Source organism: Phocoena phocoena, chromosome 16 (assembly GCF_963924675.1).
Source record: "Phocoena phocoena chromosome 16, mPhoPho1.1, whole genome shotgun sequence".
Taxonomy (NCBI): Eukaryota; Metazoa; Chordata; class Mammalia; order Artiodactyla; family Phocoenidae; genus Phocoena; species Phocoena phocoena.
The window spans coordinates 4,877,384-4,904,715 of NC_089234.1; the positions used below are offsets into that span (position 1 = coordinate 4,877,384).

The following is a 27,332-nucleotide window of genomic DNA, read 5'->3' on the forward strand; positions in this document are numbered from 1 at the left end:
CCCAGCTGCCCTCGTGCCCCTGACCCCCATGCCGGGTCCGCCCTACAGCTGACGGGAGCTGAAACAGAGCATCACCTCTCCAAAGTGTCCAGGGCAGTTTCACCTCACAGCCCACTTTCAGGCAGAGCCCCTTCTGCTTCAGTTTCCACTGTGTCTAGGCCAGGGGGCAGCAAACCTTTTCCGTGAAGGGCCTCAACTCTGCCACCGTTGTATCAGGAAAACGGCCACAGACACCAAGTAAGAGAATGGCCGTGGCCACGTCCCAGACTTGATTTACAAAATCAGGTGGCGGTTGTCGCGCAGACCCCTTGTCTAGAGCACATCCCACGATCTCCAGCTTCTGCCTGATCTCACTGAGATATCTTCCAGGGAGACCAGGTGGCTGTCCCCACTGCACCAGACTCCCATCTATTCTAAATATTCTAAGCCTTTTGTCTTTCACTGAAACTGTATCTTTTGGCCTTTAATGATCCCAGGCCTCTGGACTGTCACGAGGGTCACTCTCTAGGGCTCCGTTAGCACAGCCCGCTGCGGGGTGAAGATGAGGGGACAATGCCCAGGCCGGCCGGGCCCGGGCTCGGAGACAGTCCGTCCCAGGACAGGGCTGGAAAGAGGAAGCTGGCGTGTCACTTGCCTTTTCGTAATTTGCAAAGCCTCCCATGACGGCGGGGTCCACGATGCCGTTCAGGAGCATGGAGAGGGGGCTGACAGGGAGGCTGGGGTCGTCCAGGTGCTGTTGCACCATGCAGTTTATCTTGTCGTTCGCCAGCTGCATGGTCTCGATGGCGTTCTCCAGGGGGCTGACCTCCACCTGCGGAAGCGGAGGACGGAATGGCATCGGGCCAGCTGCCGCGGCTCCCGTCCTGCCAGGGCCTCTGCTGATGCCTCTGGCTCCTCGCCAGAGGACACACACTCCGAGTGGGGCAGGCTTCCTACTCTCCACGCACTTTTCTTCCCAGTGGCTTCTTGGAGCAAAGGTCCCTCATCACCCAGCTGAGAGAAGCCGGGCATTTTAGGATCTTTATGTGTTTCCATAGACCTGTCCCCACATGCAAACTCCAAAGGCACAACGCAAGGTCACCGAGTCCTGGGGAATGTGTGCGCGCATGCACACGTCCGGTCATCCCAGGGAAACACAGCCCTGAGTGGCACTTGAGCACAGTCTACGTGCCTCACAAAGCAGCCTTTGAACTATGGCCTTGTTCGTTGCTTGTCTTAAGGAATTTTGAGCAATCTCTCCCTGTCCCTGAGGCAGGAGGTCTGGGCGCTTTGTCCCTGGACTTGCTTGGTTAGGGAAGCGGGGGAGGGGTCTTGCCGTGGTTTCCACAGGAGGCCACACGCCCTCCTATAGGAAGGAAGAGCCCCCCCTGCCCGGTGGTCACCACTTCAGCTGGACCTCACGGGCCTCCCTTGCAAACCCGTCACTGGTCAGCAGGACCCTCAGAGCAGGAGGCAGGGCGAGCCAGCATGGGCCCACCTCGCCACCGCTCCTGCAGCTCTGCCCACACCCAGTGCCCTTCTTCCTCTGGGGGCCCCTGCAGGGCCTGGCGAGGCCCCGCCCCGCAATCCTCTCTGGCTCAGCCCGCAGGTGCCAGGAGGATGCGTCCGCGTTTAAAACAATAACACCACCTTCCCACCAGGCCTGGATCTAACAGACCCTAGGCTGCGCCCCAGAGCCACGCCCAAGGGTGACCACAACACATGATAACCTGATCCTTCCCTTCCCCAAGGGAAGTGGGACGGGTCCCCATCTGTGCCGGGGACCCTAGGGTGTCTTTAGCAAATGGCAAAGCAGAGCAGCCTGTTTTCTCCTTCTACAGCCCCTGGGGATTGTCTGACAGGTAGAGAGACGGGGGTTGGAGGTGCAGAGATGTTGAGAGAACGGAGAGACCCTAGAACGACACCCTCAGTCATCACTGGCGAGCACCCGCCGGAGAGGTGACCTGATGGAGAGGAGGTAACACGCAAAGAGGTGGCCGACCGTGTGCTGGCCGCTGAGGGTGCCCCCTGGTTGCAAGTGCACCCCAAACAACACGTACCCTAGGGCCTTTGTTTTCACCCCACACCTGGCTTTATCAGACCCTGGAATGCACCACCCCAGACACATAACTTCGCCAAATGGACTCTCCAGGGCAGAACTCCACTTTAACTGATGGCTAACTCCCTGTCGCTGATCCCGTTTGCCGCAAGAAAGAGCGGTGTCCTAGCTTTATCAAACCAAGAGGGTCAGCTGCTGGTCTGTTCCAGCGATGGCGGGGCCCGGGGTGTGGGCAGCGGGATCATTACAGTCCTGCCATCCCGGGATTATTGAGCCTCCAGCTTTCTTCGTTCATTAAAAAGGGCAAGCATAGCCCGTGGCAGAGCCACATCCTTACAGAAAATCAGGGCTCGGCCTTCGCCACCTCGAGCTGTTCAGCACCGTCGTCACGCATCCGGGCTGGCTCGCGGAGTCCCCGGCTACAAACGGCTTATGGGACGAGGCTCACAGGAGGATAGGAGTGGTGCCTGTTTAGGGAAGGGTCTCCTGTCCTGTGGGCTCCCGCATGCACATCACCAGCTCCGAATGGTGCCAGTGAAGGCTTGCGTTTCTGCCACCTGCCACGTCTCCTGAGCCTTCCAGAGGTCAGGGCCTGCCTGGGTGCTAGAGGGGGACAGAGTGGGGTCTCTGGGGACACAGGAAGTAGAGGCGCCCTCCGGGGGTGGGGAGGGGGGCCCAGAGCCCCAGGGCTTCAGAGCAGGAGGAGGGGGCGCTGGAGATGGGGATGGGATGCGGCTGACCACACGCATGCTCAGGGACAGGTCAACTGAGCTTAGAGGTCAGGGGGAGGTCAGCCAGAGCTCAACTGGCGTGGACGAGGGTCAGGAGTGGAAACAAGGCTGGGAAGACAGGCGCCAGCCACGTCCTAGGGCAGAAGCAGGAGTTTCCAAGGGGACTCACGGTAAACTGAACAGTGGGTAGCACCCCTCTGGTTAAGATCCTGCCAGGTGAAAACCAAAGGCACTGAGACACATGACAAAGCACACGTATTCCAATCAGACCTTGTTATACTGGCAATTGTCACGCTGCTGCTGCTATACGTTCGGTAAGAACCTTCTGCCCAGCTCTGGTTCCTGCGACTGGAACTGTCCGATGGCTCATCACCGAGGCAAAGTTTAGCTAACGACATGCGGGTCATTATTTCTTTAAAAAGTGTGGGTGAGGGGTATATTCTCAAGCTATTTTTACTTGAAAACGAGCAAGTACTATTAATCAAGTTGTTTGTCATGTAAATGGCAATAAAACCATCAGGAAGAAAGATCTTCAAAAGCGTATGTAAATTGGAATTTGTCAAACTTTTCATTTTGGTAACAGAAAGAACTGTCAAAACAGCACAGTGAAGACTAGATTTAAATATTTTGTAAAAAGAAATGAAATCTTAGCTCTGGTTTCTTTCTACGCTACAGGAGGTTGTGATTACACGGCATTTCCACCGCAGTATTCGTGGACGGGGAGAGTGATTCTGGGTTAAGCCTGATGTGGGGTCTGAAGCACGCCTGCCGGCCACGGTGACCAGATGACACGCCCGGGGAAGAGGCCGTGTCAGACCGTAGAAGAGGGGGTGATGGGCAGTTCCTCCTGTGGGGTGTGCTTACCATGAAAACAGATTTGACCTCAAACCACCTTAAAATGCCAGGCAATTTATACGCAGTTGTGTATATGGTCCTTTCGATCCACATATTCTGCAAAGGGAACACACACAGGACACTTGTTAGGAGAAGGGTGTTGCAGGTAGATGACAGCTTCTGTCCTCGTGGGGATTTGCAAGGGTCTGGGAGGCAAGGTCACCAGCCGCCCAGGGAACACCTCACAGGCCATGCTCTGCTGAACCGCCAGACTGTTACACAGGACACCGCGGCCCCCTGTTCCCTGGCCAATGGTGCCCGTTTCCCTGGCATTTGGCCAAGAAAATACAACAGAAGGGGAGAATTATATACATCCACACGAGGGAGGTTCCCTCTGAGCGGATAGATTTTTGGAAAAGCTCCAACGAGCTTTACGTTAGCCTTACTTAGTGTTCAAAAGAAACTTGAAGATGCAAATCCTTGAGGAAGACTGGGCTTCATAAAAGTGACCTCTCAACATTCTAATAAAATCAGTCAGTATTTTAATGATGAATTTTTTTCTTTTTTTGGCGTAACATATATATTTACATCAGAAAATGAAGACATGGAAATAGAAGGCAGAAAAACCACTCAGTACCTAAAGATGACAACCTAACCTTTTACTATCTGGGGTTCAAGGCTTCCTACTAAGCATTAACAAGTGTGTATATATTTTCAATGAAAATGTATTCTTCCGAAAATGGTACAGTACATACTGCGGGTAGTTAAGGCCAGGAAATGTAACTCCAGCCCTCTTTAATGGCTGCACAGAACTCCACTGCAGGGGTGAACCGTAACCCTTTCCTCCCACCTCCTACGGCGGGGTGTCCAGCTGGTAGCAGCCTTTGCCTGGTACACCTCCCAGTAACAGAGAATCACTGAGCAGTCTGAGTCTGTCCATAGTGATCCAGATATAAACAGATGGCATAATAGATTGTCAACATTTCCAGAAAACTGGCTGGCATGTAGAAAGCATTTTCTCCAAACCTCAGATTCCAGGCTGGGAGAGGGGAAGGACCTGGCCAAGGCCCCAGGGACACAGGTCAAGGCTCCGGCTGCCCCAGGGGCTGCTGGCTCAGGCACCGGCCTGGAACAGCAGGCTGCACTGCTCCCTACCAACCCCAGCACCCCCAGGGGACGGGCCTGCGGGTTCCACGTTGACCCTGTCTCTGGCTCCCTCCTCCTTGCCGGCTCTGGGTTTCAGAACTTCATGCGTGGCCAGGTTTGGAGGCACCAAGCTGCTCTGAGCTCCCGGGCTGGCCTGGTAGGGCAGCTTTCCCAGCACCCAGGCCCTGGGAGCCAGGCTCCCTGCAGCAGGCCCCAGCCTGGCCTCCCATTACCACCAAACCCCCTGCGCTTATCTGAAAGCCTGGGGCTTTGTCAAGCACGTGAAGGACTAAATCCCGCGGCTTCTGAAAGCCTCATCTGTGTGTGAGAACCTAACGGGGCCATTAGGGGATTTCTGGGCCATTTAGAAAGAGCCCAGCCTCTAAGGCTTAGCGCAGCTCCGGAGTTCAGGAGCCATGGTTATTCTTAGCTCTGCCTCGAATGGCTGCGCAACTGTCGGCAGTTTGCTTGACCTCCTTGTGTCTCTTCCTACACCGTATAAGAACGTACATCGCCGCGAGACGTGAGAGGCCTGAGGGAAATTCAAGAACCGCCCATCCATCCTGCAGCCAGGGTGCTACAGAAATGACAGTTATTGCTGTGATGACCAGAACAGAGACGGCTCAGAAAGCCCAGCCCTGGTGTGGGTGTCTTAGGTGGGGCCTTGCCTCTCTCACCACTGCAGACGGTGCCACAGTGAAACGAGTCACCAAACAGGTTCAGGATGCCCCACTAACCAAGAAACAGGGTTTTGGTTTTGAAAGAGCCAGTGATGAAACTGGGGACAGCCTTAGAATTTCCCAACTCCAAGATCCTAGTTGACACACAGGAAACTGGGCTCGGGAAGGGAAGGGAAGGGCCTTTCAGGGGTTGTGACTGGAGACTCACAGGCATCACCGTGGGGATCAAAAGATTATAGGAAACAGAGCTTCGAAGGGAGGGTGGGTGGAAGGCAACTTTGCTGAAAGTGCTCTGAGCTTCCCTTTGGGTCAGCAGCATGGTGCTAATTCAACTTTGACCCCCTGCACCCCCAGATACCTGCAGACAAGGTCCCCGCCAGGGGTCCCTGGGGCTAACGCCACCTTGAAATATGGGCCTATCTAGGGATTTCCAGAGGAGGTTTTTCAGGGCAGGAGGAGAGAGAAACGTTAACATTAAAAATAAATAAATAAATAAAACTATGCTTTCAACATACAGTTTTGAGGGCATTAGCCCCCTGTGGCCCCTTTTGCCTGGTAAAGCAATAAAGCTATTCCTTTCTACTTCAAAAAAATAAATTAATTAAAAAATAAAAACGCTATGCTTTATTTCATGCCTCTGCAAAATGGAATCCATTAAAGCAGTTGTATGTATAGTTTTTAAAAGGTTGCAAGAATCTGTGTTAACATTTCTATGACTCTAATGCAGTGTCTTCAACAAGGCACAGATGTTTAGCCATGTGTGGAAACACGTGATTCGTTGTCACAACCGGGGAGGCTCTAGCTGGCACCTCGTGGGTAGAGGTCCGGGATGCTTCTCAACATCCAAGGAGGCCTGTTATTCAGCTGTGCCCGCGGGGACCCTGTTCCGGCGTATTGTGCCACAGTGAAGTTCAGGTGTGGGCACTGGGTAGTGAGCCCAGCTCACCTGACTGCTTGCCCCCTGCAGAGAGCCATGTAAGCACTCGGCACCTCCGAGAGCTTATTTATAACTGAGACACCAGCACGTGCTCCAGGACCCAGGGCACAGAGGAAGACTCAGATACACGCAGGAGGGAAGCAAGTGTGCTCCGAGCACGGAAACGCTCCAAAGCACTAGTTACCTTCTTACAGTATCTCAAGCACCTTAGTGATACTAACTGTGAAATGGTCGTCATTTCACTAAATTTGAATGGGTAATATGCTAGGGTCTCTGCACATAACACACAAAGGCATTCAACCCTGCACTGCGGGAGCCTTCGAGAACACACTTTTCCATGCGCAGTTTTGTTAGTCGTGGCATGAGTTTGGGGGTGGTTTTTTTTTTTTACCGCAAATTCGTTGTCTGGGTTTTTCTCTCCCTTGCGGATCGGACGAGAATATTCAAATCGCTGGACCTCGTTTACTCTGTAAAAACTGTACAGAGATAGAGAAATCATTAGACATTTAACCAGAAAAGCAGCCGATTTGCTTTTAGACACAGGATCCGGTCTCCCTATAGGTCAGTGCATCCCTTAAAACATCTCCAGCCTTGACCTGGAGCGACAGCTGGGCTTTCTTTCCCCGCCAGCCTCAGAAGAGAGACGTTGGCAGGTGGAAGAATTACCTTGAATTTTTGCCTCTTCTCTGTCCCTGACAATGCTCAAGGGAGAAGAGATGCTGAGTAAGAGTGAAACCAGCAAAAACAGAAAAGGTGAAGCAAAGGAGAGGGGGAAAAGGCCTTCATTCTCCATTTATGTGTTTATTATTTAAAATTTGAATTCATAGTTCAACAATTAATTTATTAAATAATTTAATCTAATAAGTTATTAAAAAGGTAAAAATATGTATTATTTTTTAAAAGGTCTTGTATACTTTAATTTCAGATCTACAAAAGGCAGATTTGGCAACCACCAAGGGTGGCATACATAAGATGGAGACTGTATCTTCTTCCCCTGGGGAGGGGGTGGGTTTCACGCACACCCCAGAGGCAGGCTGGGAGGCTCACTTACCCCCCTGCGCTGAAACGCAGGTGGGCACCCCACATCAAAGGGAAATATCTGAGCATACAGTACAGTTCACTAGTGTTTAATGCCTCTCTGAGAAAAAAATGTTGCAAAACTTAAAGTCTAAGCCTTATGAAAGCGATCATCCGTCAATAAACCAAGTCCTGGTTTATTTCCCATGTTTGCTGATGAAAGGTTAAAGAAATGGTAGTGAATTTTGTAGAAGAACCCAATCCACCAAACTTCAGGATATAAAATAAGCAGATCCTGAGCATTATTAGGCCATCAAAGAGGTTAATTGTTTTTCACCAGTACATGGATCAAATAGAAAATTCTTCATATCTAAAGAGACATCTAGTGTAGGTGTTTCTACACCACTGCTAAGTCAGGGGCAATTCAATGTAGATGCAGAAAATCTCACTCAAATTTGGACAGTTGGCCTGTGAGTTTTAAAATCCACCTCCAGGGGCTTCCCTGGTGGCACAGTGGTTGAGAGTCCACCTGCCGATGCAGGGGACACGGGTTCGTGACCCGGTCTGGGAAGATCCCGCATGCCGTGGAGCGGCTGGGCCCGTGAGCCATGGCCGCTGAGCCTGCGCGTCCGGAGACTGTGCTCCACAATGGGAGAGGCCACAACAGTGAGAGGCCTGCGTACCGCAAAAAAACAAACAAACAAAAAAAAACCAAAAAAAATTCCACCTCCAAATCCCATATTATGTAATCACCCTGTTGTACAGGTGAAGGCTTCTTCTCATCCCCCACCTGGTTCTCCATCACGAGCACATGTCTGAATCCCTATTCCTGGCTTCTGGGATCCAAATGCTCAGGCCACACCACAGGCACACAGACAGATCTGTGTGGTGTGGGGCAGGGCCTGAGCCCTGGAGAAAAGGTCTACAGGGGGTCTCTCACCTGGTGGCTCAAATGGAGCCCAGAGTACCCCTTTCTCCCCCTGACTTTCCCTGTCTCCCAATCATGGGTATAAGGAACAGCCTTGCACCTTCCCGGCCACATGTGTTCACATCTTCCTTCCCCCTTCTTTGATGCTGAACATGACTAATTTCCCTTGCTTTTTGAAGTAAACAGAAAGAGCATCTGAAAAGTTAATCAAAGGCTGACATCCACCCTCTGAGACGTGAAATTATGAAGAAGCGATCTGTGTACGCCTCTCACCACCCTCATGTTGGGTAAGGAAAATGTTACCTTACAATCTGCTCTGACACGGGCCTGTGAAACTTAGGGGGCAAATCGAGTTTGGGCTTTACTGTGAAGCATTGAATATCTGAAGGTCAAGGGGGTTAAGGATCATAAGGCAGCGTGGTCATTAGCCAGGAGCAAGGTCCCACGTACACCCAACCACCCAAACAAACGGCATCGCCATCAGTTTATATCCGACATGGCTGTCTGAAAGGATACATTGGCCAGCAGAGCTTTTAATATCGTCGCCTGGTGGAGATGTTGTCTTCATTTTCTCAGCATTTGGAAACTGAGTTAATAGCCGAGCTTCAAAATCTTCCCGGCGTTCATACTCCTTCCCACGGTAAATGAAAACTTTCCCCTGGAAACAATGACATTCATTAAATAACACCCCAGGGGAAGGGCCAGGAAAAGTTCACACATAAAGGCACTGGTCTTCAAGATGGGCTTGACAGTTTTTTTTTAAATGTCACTGAATTGAAGAACAGCTTGTAATTGTGGTGATCTTACTAATCAAGAACACAGGAACAGAAGCCAGGTAAGTTAATACTGTTTAAGAAGCACTAAAGATGATGTTACTGAAAGTACATTTCAGTCTTAACAGTAGCAATCAATTTACAAAACCATGAGAAACCAAGTGAGTGATTGAAGCCCACACACTAGTGGGCATGAAATGGTCAGACAGGGTAAAGGCACCAAGGCAAGTGGAGGAGAATGGTGTCCATATCATCTCCCCCCGCACCCCAGGTAGGCCCTAATTAAGTAGTTTCCATCCTACCAGAAAGAATTCAAGGGAGAGATAGCCTCATCCACCAGAGGGCAGACAGCAGAAGCAAGAAGAACTACCATCCTGCAGCCTGTGGAACAAAAACCACATTCACAGAAAGACAGACAAGATGAAAAGGCAGAGGGCTACGTACCAGATGAAGGAACAAGATAAAACCCCAGAAAAACAACTAAATGAAGTGGAGATAGGCAACCTTCCAGAAAAAGAATTCAGAATACTGATAGTGAAGATGATCCAGGACCTTGGAAAACAGAACGGAGGCAAAGACAGAGAAGATGCAAGAAATGTTTAACAAAGACCTAGAAGAATTACAAACAAGATGAACAATACAATAACTGAAATGAAAAAATACACGAGAAGGAATCAATAGCAGAATAACTGAGGCAGAAGAACGGATAAGTGACCTGGAAGACAGAATGGTGGAATTCACTGCTGTGGAACAGAATAAAGAAAAAAGAATGAAAAGAAATAAAGACAGCCAAAGAGACCTCTGGGACAACATTAAACACAACAACATTTGCATCATAGGGGTCCCAGAAGGAGAAGAGAGAGAGAAAGGACCCGAGAAAATATCTGAAGAGATAATAGTTGAAAACTTCCCTAACATGGGAAAGGAAATAGCCACCCAAGTCCAGGAAGTGCAGCGAGTCCCATACAGGATAAACCCAAGGAGAAACACGCAGAGACACATAGTAATCAAACTGGCAAAAATTAAAGACAAAGAAAAATTATCGAAAGCAGCAAGGGAAAAACGACAAATAACATACAAGGGAACTCCCAAACGGTTAACAGCTGATTTCTCAGCAGAAACTCTACAAGCCAGAAGGGAATGGCATGATATACTTAAAGTGATGAAAGGGAAGAACCCACAACCAATATTACTCTACCTGGCAAGGATCTCCTTCAGATTCGATGGAGAAATCGAAAGCTTTACAGACAAGCAAAAGCTAAGAGAATTCAGCACCACTAAACCAGCTCTACAACAAATGCTAAAGGAACTTCTCTAAGTGGGAAACACAAGAGAAGAAAAGAACCTACAAAAACAAACCCAAAACAATGAAGAAAATGGTAACAGGAACATACATATTGATAATTACCTTAAACGTGAATGGATTAAATGCTCCAACCAAAAGACACAGGCTTGCTGAATGGATACAAAAACAAGACCCATATATACGCTGTCTACAAGAGACCCACTTCAGACCTAGGGATATATATACAGGCTGAAAGTGAGGGGATGGAAAAAGATATTCCATGCAAATGGAAATAAAAAGAAAGCTGGAGTAGCAATACTCGTATCAGATTAAATAGACTTTAAAATACTGTCACAATAGATAAGGAAGGACACTACATAATGATCAAGGCATCAATCCAAGAAGAAGATACAATTATAAATATATATGCACCCAACATAGCAGCACCTCAATACATAAGGCAACTGCTAACAGCTCTAAAAGAGGAAATTGACACTAACACAGTAATAGTGGGGGATTTTAACACCTCACTTACACCAATGGACAGATCATCCAAACAGAAAATTAATAAGGAAACACAAACTTTAAATGACACAACAGACCAGATAGATTTAATTGATATTTATAGGACATTCCATCCAAAAAGAGCAGACTACACTTTCTTCTCAAGTGCGCATGGAACATTCTCCAGGATAGATCACATCTTGGGTCACAAATCAAGCCTCAGGAAATTTAAGAAAATTGAAATCATATCAAGCATCTTTTCTGACCACAACGCTATGAGATTAGAAATCAGTTACAGGGGAAAAAACGTAAAAAACACGAACACATGGAGGCTAAACAATACGTTACTAAATAACCAAGAGATCACTGAAAAAATCAAAGAGGAAATCAAAAAATACCTAGAGACAAATGACAATGAAAACACGACGATCCAAAACCTATGGGATGCAGCAAAACCATTTCTAATAGGGAAGTTTATAGCTATACAAGCCTACCTCAAGAAACAAGAAAAATCTCAAATAAACAATCTAACCTTACACCTAAAGGAACTAGAGAAAGAAGGACAAACAAAACCCAAAGTTAGCAAAACAAATATCGTATACTAATGCACGTATGTGGAACCTAGAAAAATGGTACAGATGAACCGGTATGCAGGGCAGAAGGAAATAAATCATCAAGATCAGCACAGAAATAAATGAAATAGAAACAAAGAAAACAGTAGCAAAGATCAATAAAACGAAAAGCTGGTTCTTTGAGAAGATAAACAAAACTGATAAACGATTAGTCAGACTCAAGAAAAAGCGGGAGAGGACTCAAATCAATAAAATTAGAAATGGAAATGGAGAAGTTACAACAGACACCACAGAAATACAAAGCATCCTAAGAGACTACTACAAGCAACTCTATGTCAATAAAATGGACAACCTGGAAGAAATGGACAAATTCTTAGAAAGGTATTACCTTCCAAGACTGAACCAGGAAGAAATAGAAAATATGAACAGACCAATCACAAGTAATGAAATTGAAACTGTGATTAAAAACCTTCCAACAAACAAAAGTCCAGGACCAGATGGCTTTACAGGTAAATTCTATCAAACATTTAGAGAAGAACTAACACCCATCCTTCTCAAACTCTTCCAAAATATTGCAGAGAAAACTCCCAAACTCATTCTATGAGGCCACCATCACCCTGACACCAAAACTAGACAAAGGTACCACAAAAAAAGAAAATTACAGACCAATATCACTGATGAATATAGATGCAAAAATCCTCAACAAAACGCTAGCAAACAGAATCCAACAACACATTAAAAGGATCATACACCATGATCAAATGGGATTTATCCCAGGGATGCAATGTTTCTTCAATATACGCAAATCAATCATTGTGATACACCATATTAACAAACTGAAGAATAAAAACCATATGATCATGTCAATAGATGCAGAAAAAGCTTTTGACAAAATTCAGCACCCATTTATGATAAAAAGTCTCCAGAAAGTGGGCATAGAGAGAACCTACCTCAACATAATAAAGGCCATATATGACAAACCCACAGCAAAATCATTCTCAATGCTGAAAAACTGAAAGCATTTCCTCTAAGATCAGGAATAAGACAAAGATGTCCACTCTCACCACTATTATTCAACATAGTTTTGGAAGTCCTAGCCACAGCAATCAGAGAAGAAAAAGAAATAAAAGGAATCCAAATAGGAAAAGAAGAAGTAAAACTGTCACTGTTTGCAGATCACATGATACTATACATAGAGAATCCTAAAGATGCCACCAGAAAACTACTAGAGCTTATCAATGAATTTGGTAAAGTTGCAGGATACAAAATTAATGCATAGAAATCTCTTGCAGTCCTATACACTAATGATGAAAAATCTGAAAGAAAAATTAAGGAAACACTCCCATTTACCAGTGCAACAAAAAGAATAAAATACCTAGGAATAAACCTACCTAGGGAGACTAAAGACCTGTATGCAGAAAATGATAAGACACTGATGAAAGAAATTAAAGATGATACCAACAGATGGAGAGATATACCATGTTCTTGGATTGGAAGTATCAATATTGTGAAAATGACTATACTACTCAAAGCGATCTACAGATACAATGCAACCCCTATCAAATGACCAATGGCATTTTTTACAGAACTAGAACAAAAAATCTTAAAATTTGTATGCAGAGACAAAAGACCCAGAATAGTCAAGGCAGTCTTGAGCGAAAAAAGCGGAGCTGGAGGAATCAGACTCCCTGACTTCAGACTATACTACAAAGCTACAGTAATTAAGACAGTATGGTACTGGCACAAAAACAGAAATATATCAATGGAACAAGATAGAAAGCCCAGAGATAAACCCACGCACCTATGGTCAACTAATCTATGACAAAGGAGGGAAGGATATACAATGGAGAAAAGACAGTCCCTTCAATAAGTGGTGCTGGGAAAACTGGACAGCTACATGTAAAAGAATGAAATTAGAACACTCCCTAACAGCATACACAAAAATAAACTGAAAATGAATTAGAGACCTAAATGTAAGACCAGACACTATAAAACTCTTAGAGGAAAACACAGGAAGAACACTCTGACATATATCACAGCAAGACCTTTTTTGATCGGGCTTCCCTGGTGGTGCAGTGGTTGAGAGTCTGCCTGCCGATGCAGGGGACATGGGTTCGTGCCCCGGTCCAGGAAGATCCCACATGCCGCGGAGCAGCTGGGCCCGTGAGCCATGGCCGCTAAGCCTGCGCATCCGGAGCCTGTGCTCCACAATGGGAGAGGTCACAACAGTGAGAGGCCCATGTATTGCAAAGAAAAGAAAAGAAAAGAAAAAAAGACCTTTTTTGATCCACCTCCTAGAGTAATGGATATAAAGACAAAAATAAACAAATGACACCTAAGGAAACTTCAATGCTTTTGCACAGCAAAGGAAACCATAAACAAGACAAAAAGACAACCCTCATAATGGGAGAAAATATTTGCAAATGAATCAACAGACAAAGGATTAATCTCCAAAATATATAAACAGCTCATGCAGCTCAATATTAGAAAAACAAACAACCCAATCCAAAAATGGGCAGAAGAACTAAATAGACATTTCTCCAAAGAAGACATACAGATGGCCAAGAGGCACATGAAAAGCTGCTCAGCATCACTAATTATTAGAGAAATGCAAATCAAAACTACAATGAGGTATCACCTCAAACCAGTTAGAATGGGCATCATCAGAGAATCTACAAACAACAAATGCTGGAGAGGGTGTGGAGAAAAGCGAACCCTCTTGCACTGTTGGTGGGAATGTAAATTGACACAGCCACTATGGAGAACAGTATGGAGGCTCCTTAAAAAACTAAAAATAGAACTACCATACAACCCAGCAATCCCACTACTGGGCATATACCCAGAGAAAACCATAATTCAAAAAGACACATGCACCCCAATGCTCATTGCAGCACTATTTACAATAGGCAGGTCATGGAAGCAACCTAAATGCCCATCAACAGACAAATGGATAAAGAAGATGTGTACATATATACAATGGAATATTACTCAGCCATAAAAAGGAACGAAATTGGGTCATTTTTAGAGACGTGGATGGCTCTAGAGACTGTCATACAGAGTGAAGTAAGTCAGAAAGAGAAAAACAAATATCGTATATTAATGCACGTATGTGGAACCCTGCAAAATGGTACAGATGAACCGGTATGCAGGGCAGAAAGTGAGACAGAGATGTAGAGAACAAACGTATGGACACCAAGGGGGGATAGTGGCGGGGGTGGTGGTGGTGGTGGGATGAATAGGGAGATTGGGATTGACATATATACACTAATATGTATAAAATGGATAACTAATAAGAACCTGCTGTATAAAAAAATAAATAAAATTAAATTAAAATTAAAAAAAAAAAAGAATTCAAGAGAGCCTGAGATTAAGGTGGGGCCTCAGAGCCTGAGCACGACTTTCCAAGCTGGCTCCTATGGGTCACAGCCAAGATATGAGCAGAACCAGAGGGAAGAGGGTCCAGACCAAAGCAGAGGCACCCAAGGCTCTGGGCCTCCCCTGGTGCTGAGACGGTGGAGGTGGTGGCTGGACTCCGCTCCTGGAACGTTTGCCGTTGCCGTGTGCACAACGAGCCATCAACGGATGACGGGGCAGAGCATGCAGAGTGTTCCTCCTAAAGGCTGGAGGCTGTCCCTCTCAAATGCCACTTCTGTCACCTCCACAAAGTCTGGAGAGTGCACCTGGGGGCTGTTTTGGGTGGCTGGGCTGGGCGACCTCGAGGGAGGATGATACGTAGGTAAGCATTCCTCTCTACTCAGGCTGTCTCACTGAGACCTGTCTCCTGACTCTGTAAATATGTGTATCAGGAACGTTCCGATTCCAAGACGGCACCGGCCTCCATACCTTCAGAGATTCAACAAGTGTGTTCTGAGTGGCAGCTGAATCACAGAAAGGTGTCAGTGGGTGGTGTGGTGCTGCAGCTGGTTCTTGAAGCCCTCCCCCTCCCCCCACCCATCTTCTTGCCCCATCTTAGGGCTGTCTCAACATCAATGAAAGTTGCCCCAAGGTTCTCCTTGTTGCGATGAGCAGAACCCACAGAACCCGAGAAACAGGAGGCTGGGGGCTCGTGCTTCTCCCCCTTGGACTTGGTTGCTGTTTCATCAGGGACCCTGGGCAAGAGGGTCCAGGCCAGCCAGTCATGAGTTAGGGGCAGCCCTGTTATCTGCCCTGACCCTGGACGGATGCCAGAGTGCAAGAAGGGGAGAGGTGGGGAGAAAGGGGAAGAGAAGATACACAAACAGATGCATCCTAGAGCCTCAGCTCAAAGCCAAATTAAAATCTGTCTAATTAATGAATTTTCACAAAATCAGAGCCCCTGTTTTTTTCACTTTGTGCTTAGGTATGTCTTAAAGTACTCATTACAGGAGAAGAATGTGCTCTTTCTTTAAAAAAACAATCTGAAGCAGAAACCAAAGTACTATGTAGTCTTAATTAGAAATACAAATATAAATACACAGTATGGGCACCTGCAGGGCTATAAAAAGCCAAACATTTCAGAAATTCAGGGTGATTTAATGTATAACAGGCTACTGCGAAACTAGCATGCATTTATTATGCTTTACCCTAGAAGGAAGACATAATACTAAAAATGTATATAAAGGCTTTGATAGAAAAACACTAGTGAGTTATAGATGAACACACTAATAACATTTTCTAGAAACGTCAATTACTTTGCATTTTGAAGTGGTCCTTTCAAGCCTGAAAACAGGAGGGAAACGTACAAGTAGTCAAAGATATTTATTCCTTGTAAGAATCATAAATATTCATACAAATGCAAAAAAAGCCCAATGCGATCAATGCTTAAAGCAAAACAAAGCAGAGGGGGCAGCGAGTCAGTTCTCAGAGGCTGTGCTCCCAGCCTGAATGAAGTACACAAACATCCCACCCACTTTCTTGTAACTGCTAATGTCATTGTCAGATGGAGCCCCGACAGGTAATCTGGGAAGCGTAATGAACGTATTGCTATAGCCCCACAGAATTACTCGGGGGTGGGGGTCAAGTCAGTTCCATATTAATCAAGCCCGTTAAACTCCTTATTCGTACTCTGCATTTTGTCCTTGTGACGGGCAGGTGACCCAGCACGGTCCCTGGAGCACGGATCTCATGTGACCTCCCAGGACAACCCTGGCATCAGTTGGCTTGGGGGCTGCAAAATGCTCATCCCGCCCTGCTGCCAGCTCAGGACACCAGGACAGAGCCGTAGAGGCCTTAAATTACAGCACTGTCCAAGGAGGGCCACACACACACTCTACACCCAGCACAGCACAGGTCAGCTGTGATTTAGGGCCTGTCCCTCCCTCTCAGTCTTTCTTAGAGACACACACACACGGAGGCATATGTACAGATTCACCTACATTAATTAAAGCCTTGAGCAACAGTAGGTGACTTCAACTCCAGGCTCATTATCCCCTTTGGATTGGTTTTTTGACTTAAAGTTAATTTCAAAATCCTCCCTAACCACTATCTTAGATGCCACAGCTGCACGATGAAGGTGTCGGTGTTAAGGAGAGACTGACCAGCAGTGACAGGGACAGGCCAGATGCCCCAGGCACCCAGCCAGGACCCTGCGTGAGCGTATCAACTAACAGGGCACACCTTCTGGAGCTGGTCAGCCCTGCGAGGGCCACTTGCTGAAGGTCCTATACAGAATGACAGGTCCTCACCAAATAAGTCCTCCCTGCTGGTGCCAGCGTGAAGGGACATCTTATACTATCAGGGCCTCCTGTGGGATCAGAAACACCAGGGCCAAAGGAACACACCTCTGGGGCTACAGAAATCTCCCAACTGGATCTAACTGCCCCAGACAGGTGCGCCCTAGGCAGAGAGCTCCTGCTTCTCTAAAACCAGAAGGATCACGCATGGTCTCCCAGGATAAGAGAAAACCAGGTGACATTAAAAAAAAAAAGGTCATAAGAAATGACAGGAAATCACGGTCAATGGCATCCAAGAATGCGTTTTTGAGAAACTTTAACAATTCTCCTAGTAGGTTGGGCAGCATTCATTTACACAGCTTCTGGCCTCATGATCACGGGGTGACTTGGCTGGTGATCACAGTATTCCTTCCATCATGTGTCAAAGAGCACATGCCTGTCTCAGAAATGGAGTACGATTCTGAGTTTCCAGCACTGGGAATCCATTTCCAGTTTCTCATATAATTAAAAATACTCACGTTCATCGCAGTGTTATTCATAATAGGCAAAACAACCCAAAGCCTATCAAAGGACGGATGGATAAACAAAATGTGGTACATCAGTCCGATGGAATATTACTCGTCCATAAAAAGGAATGGAGTTCTCATACACGCTACCACATGGATAAGCCTTGCAGACCTGATGCTCAGGGAAGTGAGCCAGACACAAAAGGACAAATTTTGTATTATTCCACTTAAATGAGGTCCCTAGAACAGGCAAATTCTGAGACAGAAAGTAAAAGCGTGGTTGCCAGGGTCTGGGGAGGAGGGGAGAAGGGGGAAGTATTGTTTAATGGGATAAGAGTTCTAGTTCGGGAAGATGAAAAAGATCAGGAGATGGATGGTGGGAATACTTGCACAACAAACTGAATAGACTTAATGCCATTGAATGATGCACCTCAAGAGGGTAAATTTTATGTTTTGCATGTATATCTTACAGAATTTTTTTTTTTCTTCTTGGCCAGGCCACGTGGCTTGTGGGATCCTAGTTCCCTGACTAGGGATTGAACCTGGGCCCCTGGCAGTGAAAGTGCAGAGTCCTCACCACTGGACCACCAGGGAAGTCCCCAACCATAATTTAAAAAATATAGATAAATCGCTGAACAGGAGTTCTATTTGGGAAAAATGAGATGGAAAGTTTACATGCAATCAAAAAATACGATCAGCCCCTCTCTGGCACCCTAAGTCAAGCACAGAGCTGTTAAAATAATACAAAGAGTCGGACTTCGGATGTAAAGTCCAAATTCTTCCTCGGAAAGGGAAGAAGCTCGCTGCCCAGGGAGCAATCCTGACCCAATTAAAACAGAATCCAAAGTTACCCGAAGGAACGTGGGGAATCCTTGTCCATAGTAACCGACGGCAAAATAGTCAGGCTTGGGTCTTATCACCTTGACGATGTTTTCATAAAATTGAGCCTGTTTTTTCTGAAAGGAAGAAAGGAAATGCATTTCAGGTTTGAATGGAGTAGTTGAACATCCATGCATCTGGATTCTTCCAGCTTTGGCAGTTCTAGCGGGGGAGAGGGGGAGAAGGTGGGGGAGCGGTGCTGAGGCAGGCATTGAATTTAATCTCACCACGAAGCTTTGACAGTACTCCTCACTCATCCTCCAACATTCGGCAGGGGAATTTGGCCAAAAAGCCAAATTCAGCAACCAGTTGTGATTTATAGGTGTTTTAATAACCAAAGAGGTGCCAGAGAGATGGTTTTTCTTCTGATTAAATGTCTGATCTTCAGGATTTTTAAAAAAAAGGTATCAGTCAGATAATGGGATACATTTCAAGAGAATTTAAGAGGGCAGAATTCTGTTCCACATTCATGATACACATCACAACATCATAAGTCGATCTGCTGAATACAAAAATGATACAGCAGAGAAAGCAGTAGTTAGAAACTGACAGCTTCTGTGGCAGGAGAAAGGTCTGGGCTAGCCTCCATCCGTCCCCCTCTTGTGGACAGGCTCACAGTTTTAAACGAGTGGAGACTCCTGGAGACCTTTGGGCCATCAAGACCAACGTACACCTAGACTCAGCAGTTGTTCACATATAAATCGTTCAGAGGCGTCTTAGAGTTTGGTTACAAAAGCTCACTGGGGAAAAAAAGTGAATACTCGTGGGCCAGAAAAAGCTCACTGGGGAATAAAAAGTGAATACTCGTGGGCCAGAATCAACCAGCAAACAAATCAAGTGTCCTCCTGGACGAAATGAAGGAGAATCCCAACATTCAAAGGAAAAGAAAAATTCCAGAAGAACAAGCTGAGATTGCCTGTTCATTTAAAGAGAAAAAAAGACCTACCAGCAATTCGCTAAGTTGTTCATAATCAAATATCTCGTTTTCATACTGTTCAGCCAGTTCCTTGCCCAGGGCGATGGCCTCTTCCCACATCTGTGAGGGAAAAGAAAGCAACAAGGGAAAGAGAAACTCAGACCCGAATCCTGTGGTCAAAGAGTAATATGCCGCAACACAACCGTTCGTGATGAAACAAGCTGGAAATACACTCGCTTAATCTGAAAGCATTGGAAAAATACAGATATTTCCTAGAGGCTCATGGCCTTTGGCTCGGGCATCAGTTGACCGAACTGGTCAGCTACTGGCTCATCAATCATGCTGGCCACTGCCCCCGGTCGGAGCAGTCGGCCGGCCAGTCCTGCCTCGCCTGCTGCTGGCCGCTGACGTCCATCTGTCGGAGCAGCCGTGGAGCTCAGAAAGGAAACCACAGGGCGAGGCTGAGAGGAGCGTTTGCGTAGAAATCACAGGCCTGAATTTGCTACTTTCCCAAATCATCCCATTTAATAAGCTCTATGTGTCAGTGGTCAGAAAGACAAGGATCTATTTCAAATCTAAATTAAGGCTTGCAAGAAGTTCATGTTATGTTTGCAGATACCGTCAGGATGTAAAATCTGCCATCGTTTCGGAAGGGAGAATTTTTTATGGTAATGGTTTAAAAGTGGGTTTCCCAATCAGGTAACATTTATTAAAATGCTGATAAACTTTTGACACATGTGGATTAATTTATTGATACATGTGGTAGGCCTGAATTTCCCTTGTTTTCCTTGGGAAAAATAAAATACAGTGGTTTACTTGAAAAGAACATGGAAAATATGGAGGAACTATCTCCTCCAGAAAGCTTTCCTGGGTGCCACCCACCCTCCTCCTCTGTACTCCTACAAGACCCAGGATTCCCCTACTAAAAAAACTTTGGGTAATGTACTGAAAGTGGAACGCTCCTTTGTCATTCCTCCTCAGGGACTATAAGCCCCTTGAGGGCAGGGCCTGAGCATTATCAAAACCTCTGGGACCGTATGGAGCCCAGGACCTGCTCAACAATGTTTCTCAAACAGAAATGAAGGTTATTCACTTAGAATCAGGAAAGTGTCACACCACCCCACATACTGGGTCCCCAGACATGAATCGCTCACTTCTCCACTGGAACCATCCCCACAAAGTGGTAGCACTGTTAGGGCAGTGACTGCAAGCTTATTCTACCTCCAGCGAGATGCCACCTGCATTGTCTTGTTAAAGTCCTTCGTCTTGTCAGGTGGGTATCTTTATTACACCTGGTTGGCAGATAAGGAAGTTGGGGATCAGACAGGTAAGTTATCTGCCCAAGGGCACACAGTGCGGTGTACTCGCCCCAGCTTGGTCTTTTTCTGAAGTTCTTGCTCTCGATGACTTAGCTGGAGGTGCTATAACAAAATCCCATACAACAGGTATTTCCTTCTCACAGTTCTGGAGGCTGGGAAGTCCAAGATCAAGGTGTAGGCAGATTCAGTTCTTGGTAAGCATTCGCCTCCTGACTCACAGACAGGCACCTTCTTACTGTGTGCTCACGTGGCCTTAGGAGAGATCTTTCTCTTCCTCTTCTTATAAGGGCACTAATCCCATCATGGGGGGCCCCCACCCTAATCATGACCCAATATAAACATAATTACCTTCCCAGAGCCTCACTTCCAAATATCAGCACATGGTGGTTAGGGTTTTAACATATGAATTTTGGAGGGATGCAAACGTTGAGCCCATAACAATGACCATGTGCCAGCACTTCCAGCTGCCCTGCACCCCCTCCTCCTGGAATGGGTTTTAAAGGATGATAAGCTAGTCCCTAACTCCAGGCTCTCACTGAGAACACAGGGAGCCGGGTCCCATAACTGGCATACCCTTGGCACTGAACCCTCACCTGCCTGCCAGTCTTTGCCTTTTCTTAGTAGAAACACACTACCAAGGACCTTACTTATTACTGAATCACCCAATAGACTTAAAATGCTCTTTACACAGCTGCTACTTAAATAAACCATCTTCTATTTTTGAGGAGAAAAAGCTATTCTGAAATTGCATTTTAATACTTTGAAAGTATTAAAAATAAGCCCAGAGTAGAAAAAGATTTCAGAGTTAGGACCAGCAGCCAGGGAAGAGAGAAAGTGGCTGAGATGCTCTTCCTAGAACCACACACTTCTCTTCCCAAGAAACCCTGTCTCCTTCATCCTGCTGAAGCTTGGCATCCTTTGAATATCTTCATCTGTTGCTCCAGCTCATGTCCTTTGGCAGAGCCTAAGCTCGTATTTCTAGGAAGAGGGAGCTTCTCCACTTGGAATGTTTCTTTTAAGCTCCAGTGACCAATTCCTCCCTTAGTACATTTCCATTTCAAAGAAATCATTACCTTTAGTTGTAGGTCTCATTCACTCGATTGATTTTTCTTTAGTTTTCCGCAAGCTAATACACCACTCTCCTAGCTGCCTAGAATCTTAGGGCTTCTAATTCACTGCTTAATCTATTTTTATCCTAAATGACGGATGAGATGCTTTAAACTATCAAAAGTAATTGTTTTTAAAAGAAATATGTCTTGAATAAATATCTTATCCCACTCACCCAGAGGTTACACAGTTGTGTTCTTTATCAGATTTTCTATAAACATACATTCCCCTCTCCACCCCCCTCACCCCGGAATGTTTTAAAGGATTCTGCATTAAGGAGATTTTCATCTGCTTTTAATTGGCTAGGGCTCTACAGAGTGTGGGCTGCTCATATTTCCCGTGTGAATACCTTGGAAAATATTTCCGTGCCAGAGAGAAAACAGGTTCAATATGATCGAGATTTAGATTATCTCGGTGGAAGAATCGCTTTAGCCTGTGTGATTGAATGCCCTACCCTGGCTCCATTCTTAGACATGCAGTAGGCAGATGAGGTTTACCACAGCCCCAAATGAAAAAGCACCCTAGCAACGCTCCGCTTTACTTTCTGATTTGAAATCCTTAGTCCATCTTACAGCATCCTTGGCCTTGTTCGTTTACTGCCAACACAGAGCACACTCTTCCCACCTCCTCTTATTATCAGATGATCTCAGCTACATTCTCTTGAGATGATCACCTTTTCTTTCTGAACCTTTCGCTTCCAGGAAGTCCCATTTCTGCAAGTGTCATGAACAGAAAACTTTTTTTTTTCTGATGAAATCCCTTCATTAGTTCCAAGACTGAAGTGGCTGCAGAGCACATCTCAGCGATCGCTTTCCTACGGAGAACTGTGAGGTTGACGAGTGACCAGTTGGGTAGAACGACAACGTTGATCTAACAGGATTAGGGAGGCAGCGGATGAAAACCAAGATGGCAGCCTGGACAAACACCCTTTACAAATAATTCAGGCCAGTGATGACTCACCAGGATGCTGGTGTGCAACCGCGGTTTAACCCGCTAACTAGCTAAGTCCCTCACCAGTGAAGATGTTTTATGGGATGCTCTTATTGCAGTCATTCTAAAATTCATCTGGCTTTCCAGGCAGCTGTTGGGAAAAGAGTCATATTCAATCACCCTCTAAATTTCCAGTGCCCTGCACAGGAAATGGATGAAGAGCCAATGCTGTGGAAGATTCCAGAGCACTGTTTCAGGGCCCTCAGCACTGGAGGGGACCCATGTGGCCCAGAACTAGCCTTATGCCCTGGCCAGTGAGTGCTTCACTGCAGGAATGACGTGAGTGAGAATCTCTTTCCAGTCCCTTGATGATGACGGGCTGGATTCCCCAGGAAAGATGTGTGTCATAAGTCTGGATGGCGACTCCAAGGGGTGTGGTCCAGCCGAGAGGAGACCCAGCCAGTCCCGGCGCTGCTGCAACCTCTTCTTACAGAATGGAGACTTCTTATGGGCACCTCCACTCTCTCTAGGCCTCCCCATCTCTCCCTGAGCCAAGCTGCATCCTGGGTCCTCCTGCGGTTCTCAGCTGATCTCCACTAATCTGAGCAAAGGCTGGACATTTTCTGAAGACATTTCTGAGAGTGAGTCAGGCCCTGCTCTCCCAGCCCCTGCAATGGAGCATTTGCTCTGTGCTCTGCATCAAAGCTGCCCAACCGTGCAGTAACGACGCCACCCTCTCTCTGAGCGCACACATGACAGAGCCAGAGCCTGAGAAAGGGGGTCAGATGGGCTGGCTGCCCTCTGGTAGGGCAGGAAACCCAGTGGGATCTGGGACTTGGGCTGGACTTAGGAAGCCTTGCTGGAAAGGTTCTTACACCGACTCTGAAGACAAATCCTGCCTTGTGGTGCAGTCAGGTACTCAAGAATTACTGACCATTGAAATCACATTCCTTTTTTCCCCACAGCAATTTTTTATTAGTCCAAATGGAAAATGGTTTGCTCAGTTTTAATGCCCCGGGGGAAACATGGAGAAGGCATAACTTTTTTTTTTTCCCCCTAAAAAAAAGGATTTTTTCCTTTTTCTTTTTTTTTTTTTTTGAGGTACGCGGGCCTCTCACTGCTGTGGCCTCTCCCGTTGCGGAGCACAGGCTCCGGACGCGCAGGCTCAGCGGCCATGGCTCACGGGCCTAGCCGCTTCGCGGCATGTGGGATCTTCCCGGACCGGGGCACGAACCCGCGTCCCCTGCATCGGCAGGCGGACTCTCAACCACTGCGCCACCAGGGAAGCCCAGATTTTTTCCTTTTTCTTTAAGCCAGGGCATCTGTAGTTCTGCAAGCCCTTAGAAAGCCTAAACCAGACAGCGAAAGATACCGTTGCCTTTTCCTTGGTGGTTTGATTGGAAGGAGAAGGGACACATCCTGTCACTCATCCCCTCATTCTGTAGATAATTACTGGGCACCTGTGATGGGGGTGGGTTCAGGGAGAACAGAGAAGGAACAGGAAGTGTACACACAGCTCTTGAAGGAGGACTGGAGAAAGAAGAGAAACAGGCAGTAGCTGGCGAGGGCAGTCAGAACGAGAAATAACTTTTTTAAGGATGGGAGAAATCACGGCACGGTTGTAGGCAAGTGTGTATTAGCCAGTGGAGAGGAAAACAGTGGTGCTTATCAGGGAGAGGGCGGACGGGCCAGAGTGATGTCGTGGATGGGGTGGGGGATCCCGGGCTGAGTGGGGGAGCCGCGGCCTTGGACATGTTCACGGAGGGCTGTCCCCGGGGCAGGAGGGACAGATGCAGACCCGTGGACGAGGGTGTGACGGGGTCAAAGCTGCACCACACAGCCTGGCTATCACTAGCTGGAAAATCAATTACTTTGAAAAAGAATTCACACGTGAGGGAATGGAGCCTAATCACTCGGAGCGGCTCGAACCGCCTGGAAGGAAGTAAAACCTCCCTGGACTGATCAGAAGTCACTTCCCTGCCAGCTCTGCAGCCACGTGAGGCTTGTTCTGCTCCCGGTGTCTGAGCCAGCCTGGTACCCGGCTCCTCTGGGCGTTCACACATCTGACATTGACCCCATTTGAGAGACACTGTGTGATCAGCTGACTTCAAGTCTCTGGAGCTGTCACCCTCCTCTCCTCATCCCCGCTGCCACCACCTTTCCCTGGGCCACCACAGGTCAGGCCTGGACCACTGCTCCAGCCCCCTCCACCCCCAGGGCTTCTGTCACCTTGGAGCCAAAATCACTCCCTGAAAAGAGGAAAATAAAGGCATCCTTGCCTATGTTCATAAAATCTCATTGGCTCTTGTGCCTTATGGGGTAAGTCAAATCTTCAGGAGACACACAAGGCCATGGACAGACTGGCTCCCAAGTTCTCTGCATCTGTGTCTCCCAGGACCCCTTCCTCACCGCCCCCGAGAGACAGGCTTCTCGGCTTCTCCAGAAAAGCGAGATGTCTTCGGGAGCCCTGGTCTTGACCAGTGTGATTCCCAGTCTTTGGAATCCCTGCCCTCCCAGCCATCATCTGGCAAGCTCTGTCTCATTCTTCAAGACCCAGTTTACATGTCACCTTCTCAGGGACAAGGAAGTCTCCCCTTTCTCCTCAGAAGAGGGAATCATTCCCATACCTGTTAGGTAGGTTGACTCAGCGCCTACCAGTGCAACAGACCAGAGGAGGGTTTTGGTATTTACCTGCTCACGCCTCGAGGTGGGCCTTTGCCCTCCTGCCCCCCTGCACCCCGTAATTCATGGGTGCAGGTGGCACCTGGCACCCAGGAGGCTGGGTGGTGGAAACACGTGTGAGGGGTCCTGCAGGGCGGGGTGTGGGGCAGCAGAGTTGTTACCGACTCTAAACCTTGATTTTCTCATGCTCTGATCATAAATCGCTCTTTTTTGGGGGCGAATCATAATTAACACATGATCTCTGAGCACTGCAGCCAAATTCTTGCTAATTGAACAGATTCTGGCAAATGTCAGGATTTTTGAAAATTCTGGAAATGCTGAGAACAAACCAAGAAGAGGGTGATATGATGCTCGCACCTGTAATTCCTCTCAATGACAGCTGTGTTTTTAAAAGGAAACTCAGAGGATGAGAAAATGTCACCCCCAATACTTAGAAAAGAAATCCAACCATTTCATCAAAAGTGGAAACCTGCTTCCAAACCCCTATTTTTAGTTCGTGAGATGATGCAAGATGCCTCCTCTTTTGACTTGGGCACAAGGCAAAGTGCAATCTTCGTCAAGGCGAGGTTATTTTAAGGGAAAAGAAGACAGAGCTCCAGCTGAAAAGAATCCCAGAGCTTCAGACATCACATGGGCTGTCGGCTATGTGCCCCCTTTGCTGACGCTACCAGGCTGCTTCCTGGCTTTCGAGGAGGTTAATGCTGGTTAATACTGGCTCCCTCACTCTGACTACATTTTCCTGAGAGCAGGGCTTCTACTTTAGACACACCCTCCATAGAGAAGCCTGGCAATTTTCAGTGCAGTGCTTGAACTAAGGGCTTTACTGAAAATTACTAGGCCTCAACCAAACACAGTAAGACAGACAATTCAGAGCATCTTCAGGACAGAATGCTCGACTGCCACGATAAAACCCGACAGCGGGCTTTCCGGAGATGCAAAAACAGGTGGTAAAAAGAGAAAGGAAGAGGAGCAAGGAGTAATTATTAGCCCAGGAAGGAAGAAGTGCAAAAGAATGAAAAGGGAAACAGATGGAAATGACGTTTTTTGGAGAGAAAGAAACAGATGAAAAGACCAAAAGCTGGGCTGAAAGACATTCAGAACCCCTTTAAACGGTGGAAAAGCAAAAATAAAAGAATGATTTTTGTGAAGAAGCAATACAGAAAGAGAACAGAACATAATTCAAAAACCGGAGTGTCCAATATGAAGGAGAAGAAAATCCATTCAGCGTTGCTGCTTTCAGAGTACAAAGGCAGACAGACTTTTAATACAGTCTGACCCCAGTTTCTGGCGGGCGCCCTGGGGTGTCCCCGCAGGTGCTGGCGTCCAAGGGATGGGGTGGGAACCTGCTCCTTTAAGGGCCTGCGCTCACGGTTTCCAGGACACAAATCTGCCTTGGGTTCTGTCGGGAGTCCAGGCAGGAAAAGCCGGCCCGGGTCTTGGGAGAATCTGTCTTTGTTCCATCCACAACTTCTGTGATGAAGGCAGGACGTAAGCCAAGTCAGCATCAGGCTTGGGAAACGAGCCTGCGGAAAAGGCACAGTCCCAAGAGCGGCACCTCTGGAATGAGGACAGGGGTCTGCCCCTGGGGCTGCCGGGCAGGAGTGGGGGGCGGGGGGATGCCCTTCAGACGTTTCCGGGGCTCAGAGTCTGCGTCAGGAGGCCAGACCACACACGCGAGACAAATAAGCCCCATGTGGGCTTCCCTGGTGGCGCAGTGGCTGAGAGTCCGCCCTCCGATGCAGGGGACACGGGTTCGTGCCCCGGTCCAGGAAGATCCCACATGCCGCGGAGCGGCTGGGCCCGTGAGCCATGGCCGCTGAGCCTGCGCGTCCGGAGCCTGTGCTCCGCAACGGGAGAGGCCGCAATGGTGAGAGGCCCGCGTACCGCCAAAAAAAAA

General features: G+C 47.2%; 1 protein-coding gene across 1 annotated transcript in view; it reads right to left on the reverse strand.

The window, feature by feature from the left end:
* Positions 1 to 27,332, reverse strand: part of DOCK1 (dedicator of cytokinesis 1) — a 474,607-nt gene that overhangs the window by 29,787 nt on the left and 417,488 nt on the right. The window contains exons 30-36 of the mRNA XM_065894212.1: positions 19,428 to 19,517; positions 18,454 to 18,558; positions 8,828 to 8,969; positions 8,615 to 8,693; positions 6,758 to 6,842; positions 3,634 to 3,720; positions 635 to 811 (exon numbers count right to left, since the gene is read on the reverse strand). Coding sequence (XP_065750284.1) covers positions 635 to 811; positions 3,634 to 3,720; positions 6,758 to 6,842; positions 8,615 to 8,693; positions 8,828 to 8,969; positions 18,454 to 18,558; positions 19,428 to 19,517 — 765 coding nt within the window. The remainder of the gene's footprint in view (positions 1 to 634; positions 812 to 3,633; positions 3,721 to 6,757; positions 6,843 to 8,614; positions 8,694 to 8,827; positions 8,970 to 18,453; positions 18,559 to 19,427; positions 19,518 to 27,332) is intronic.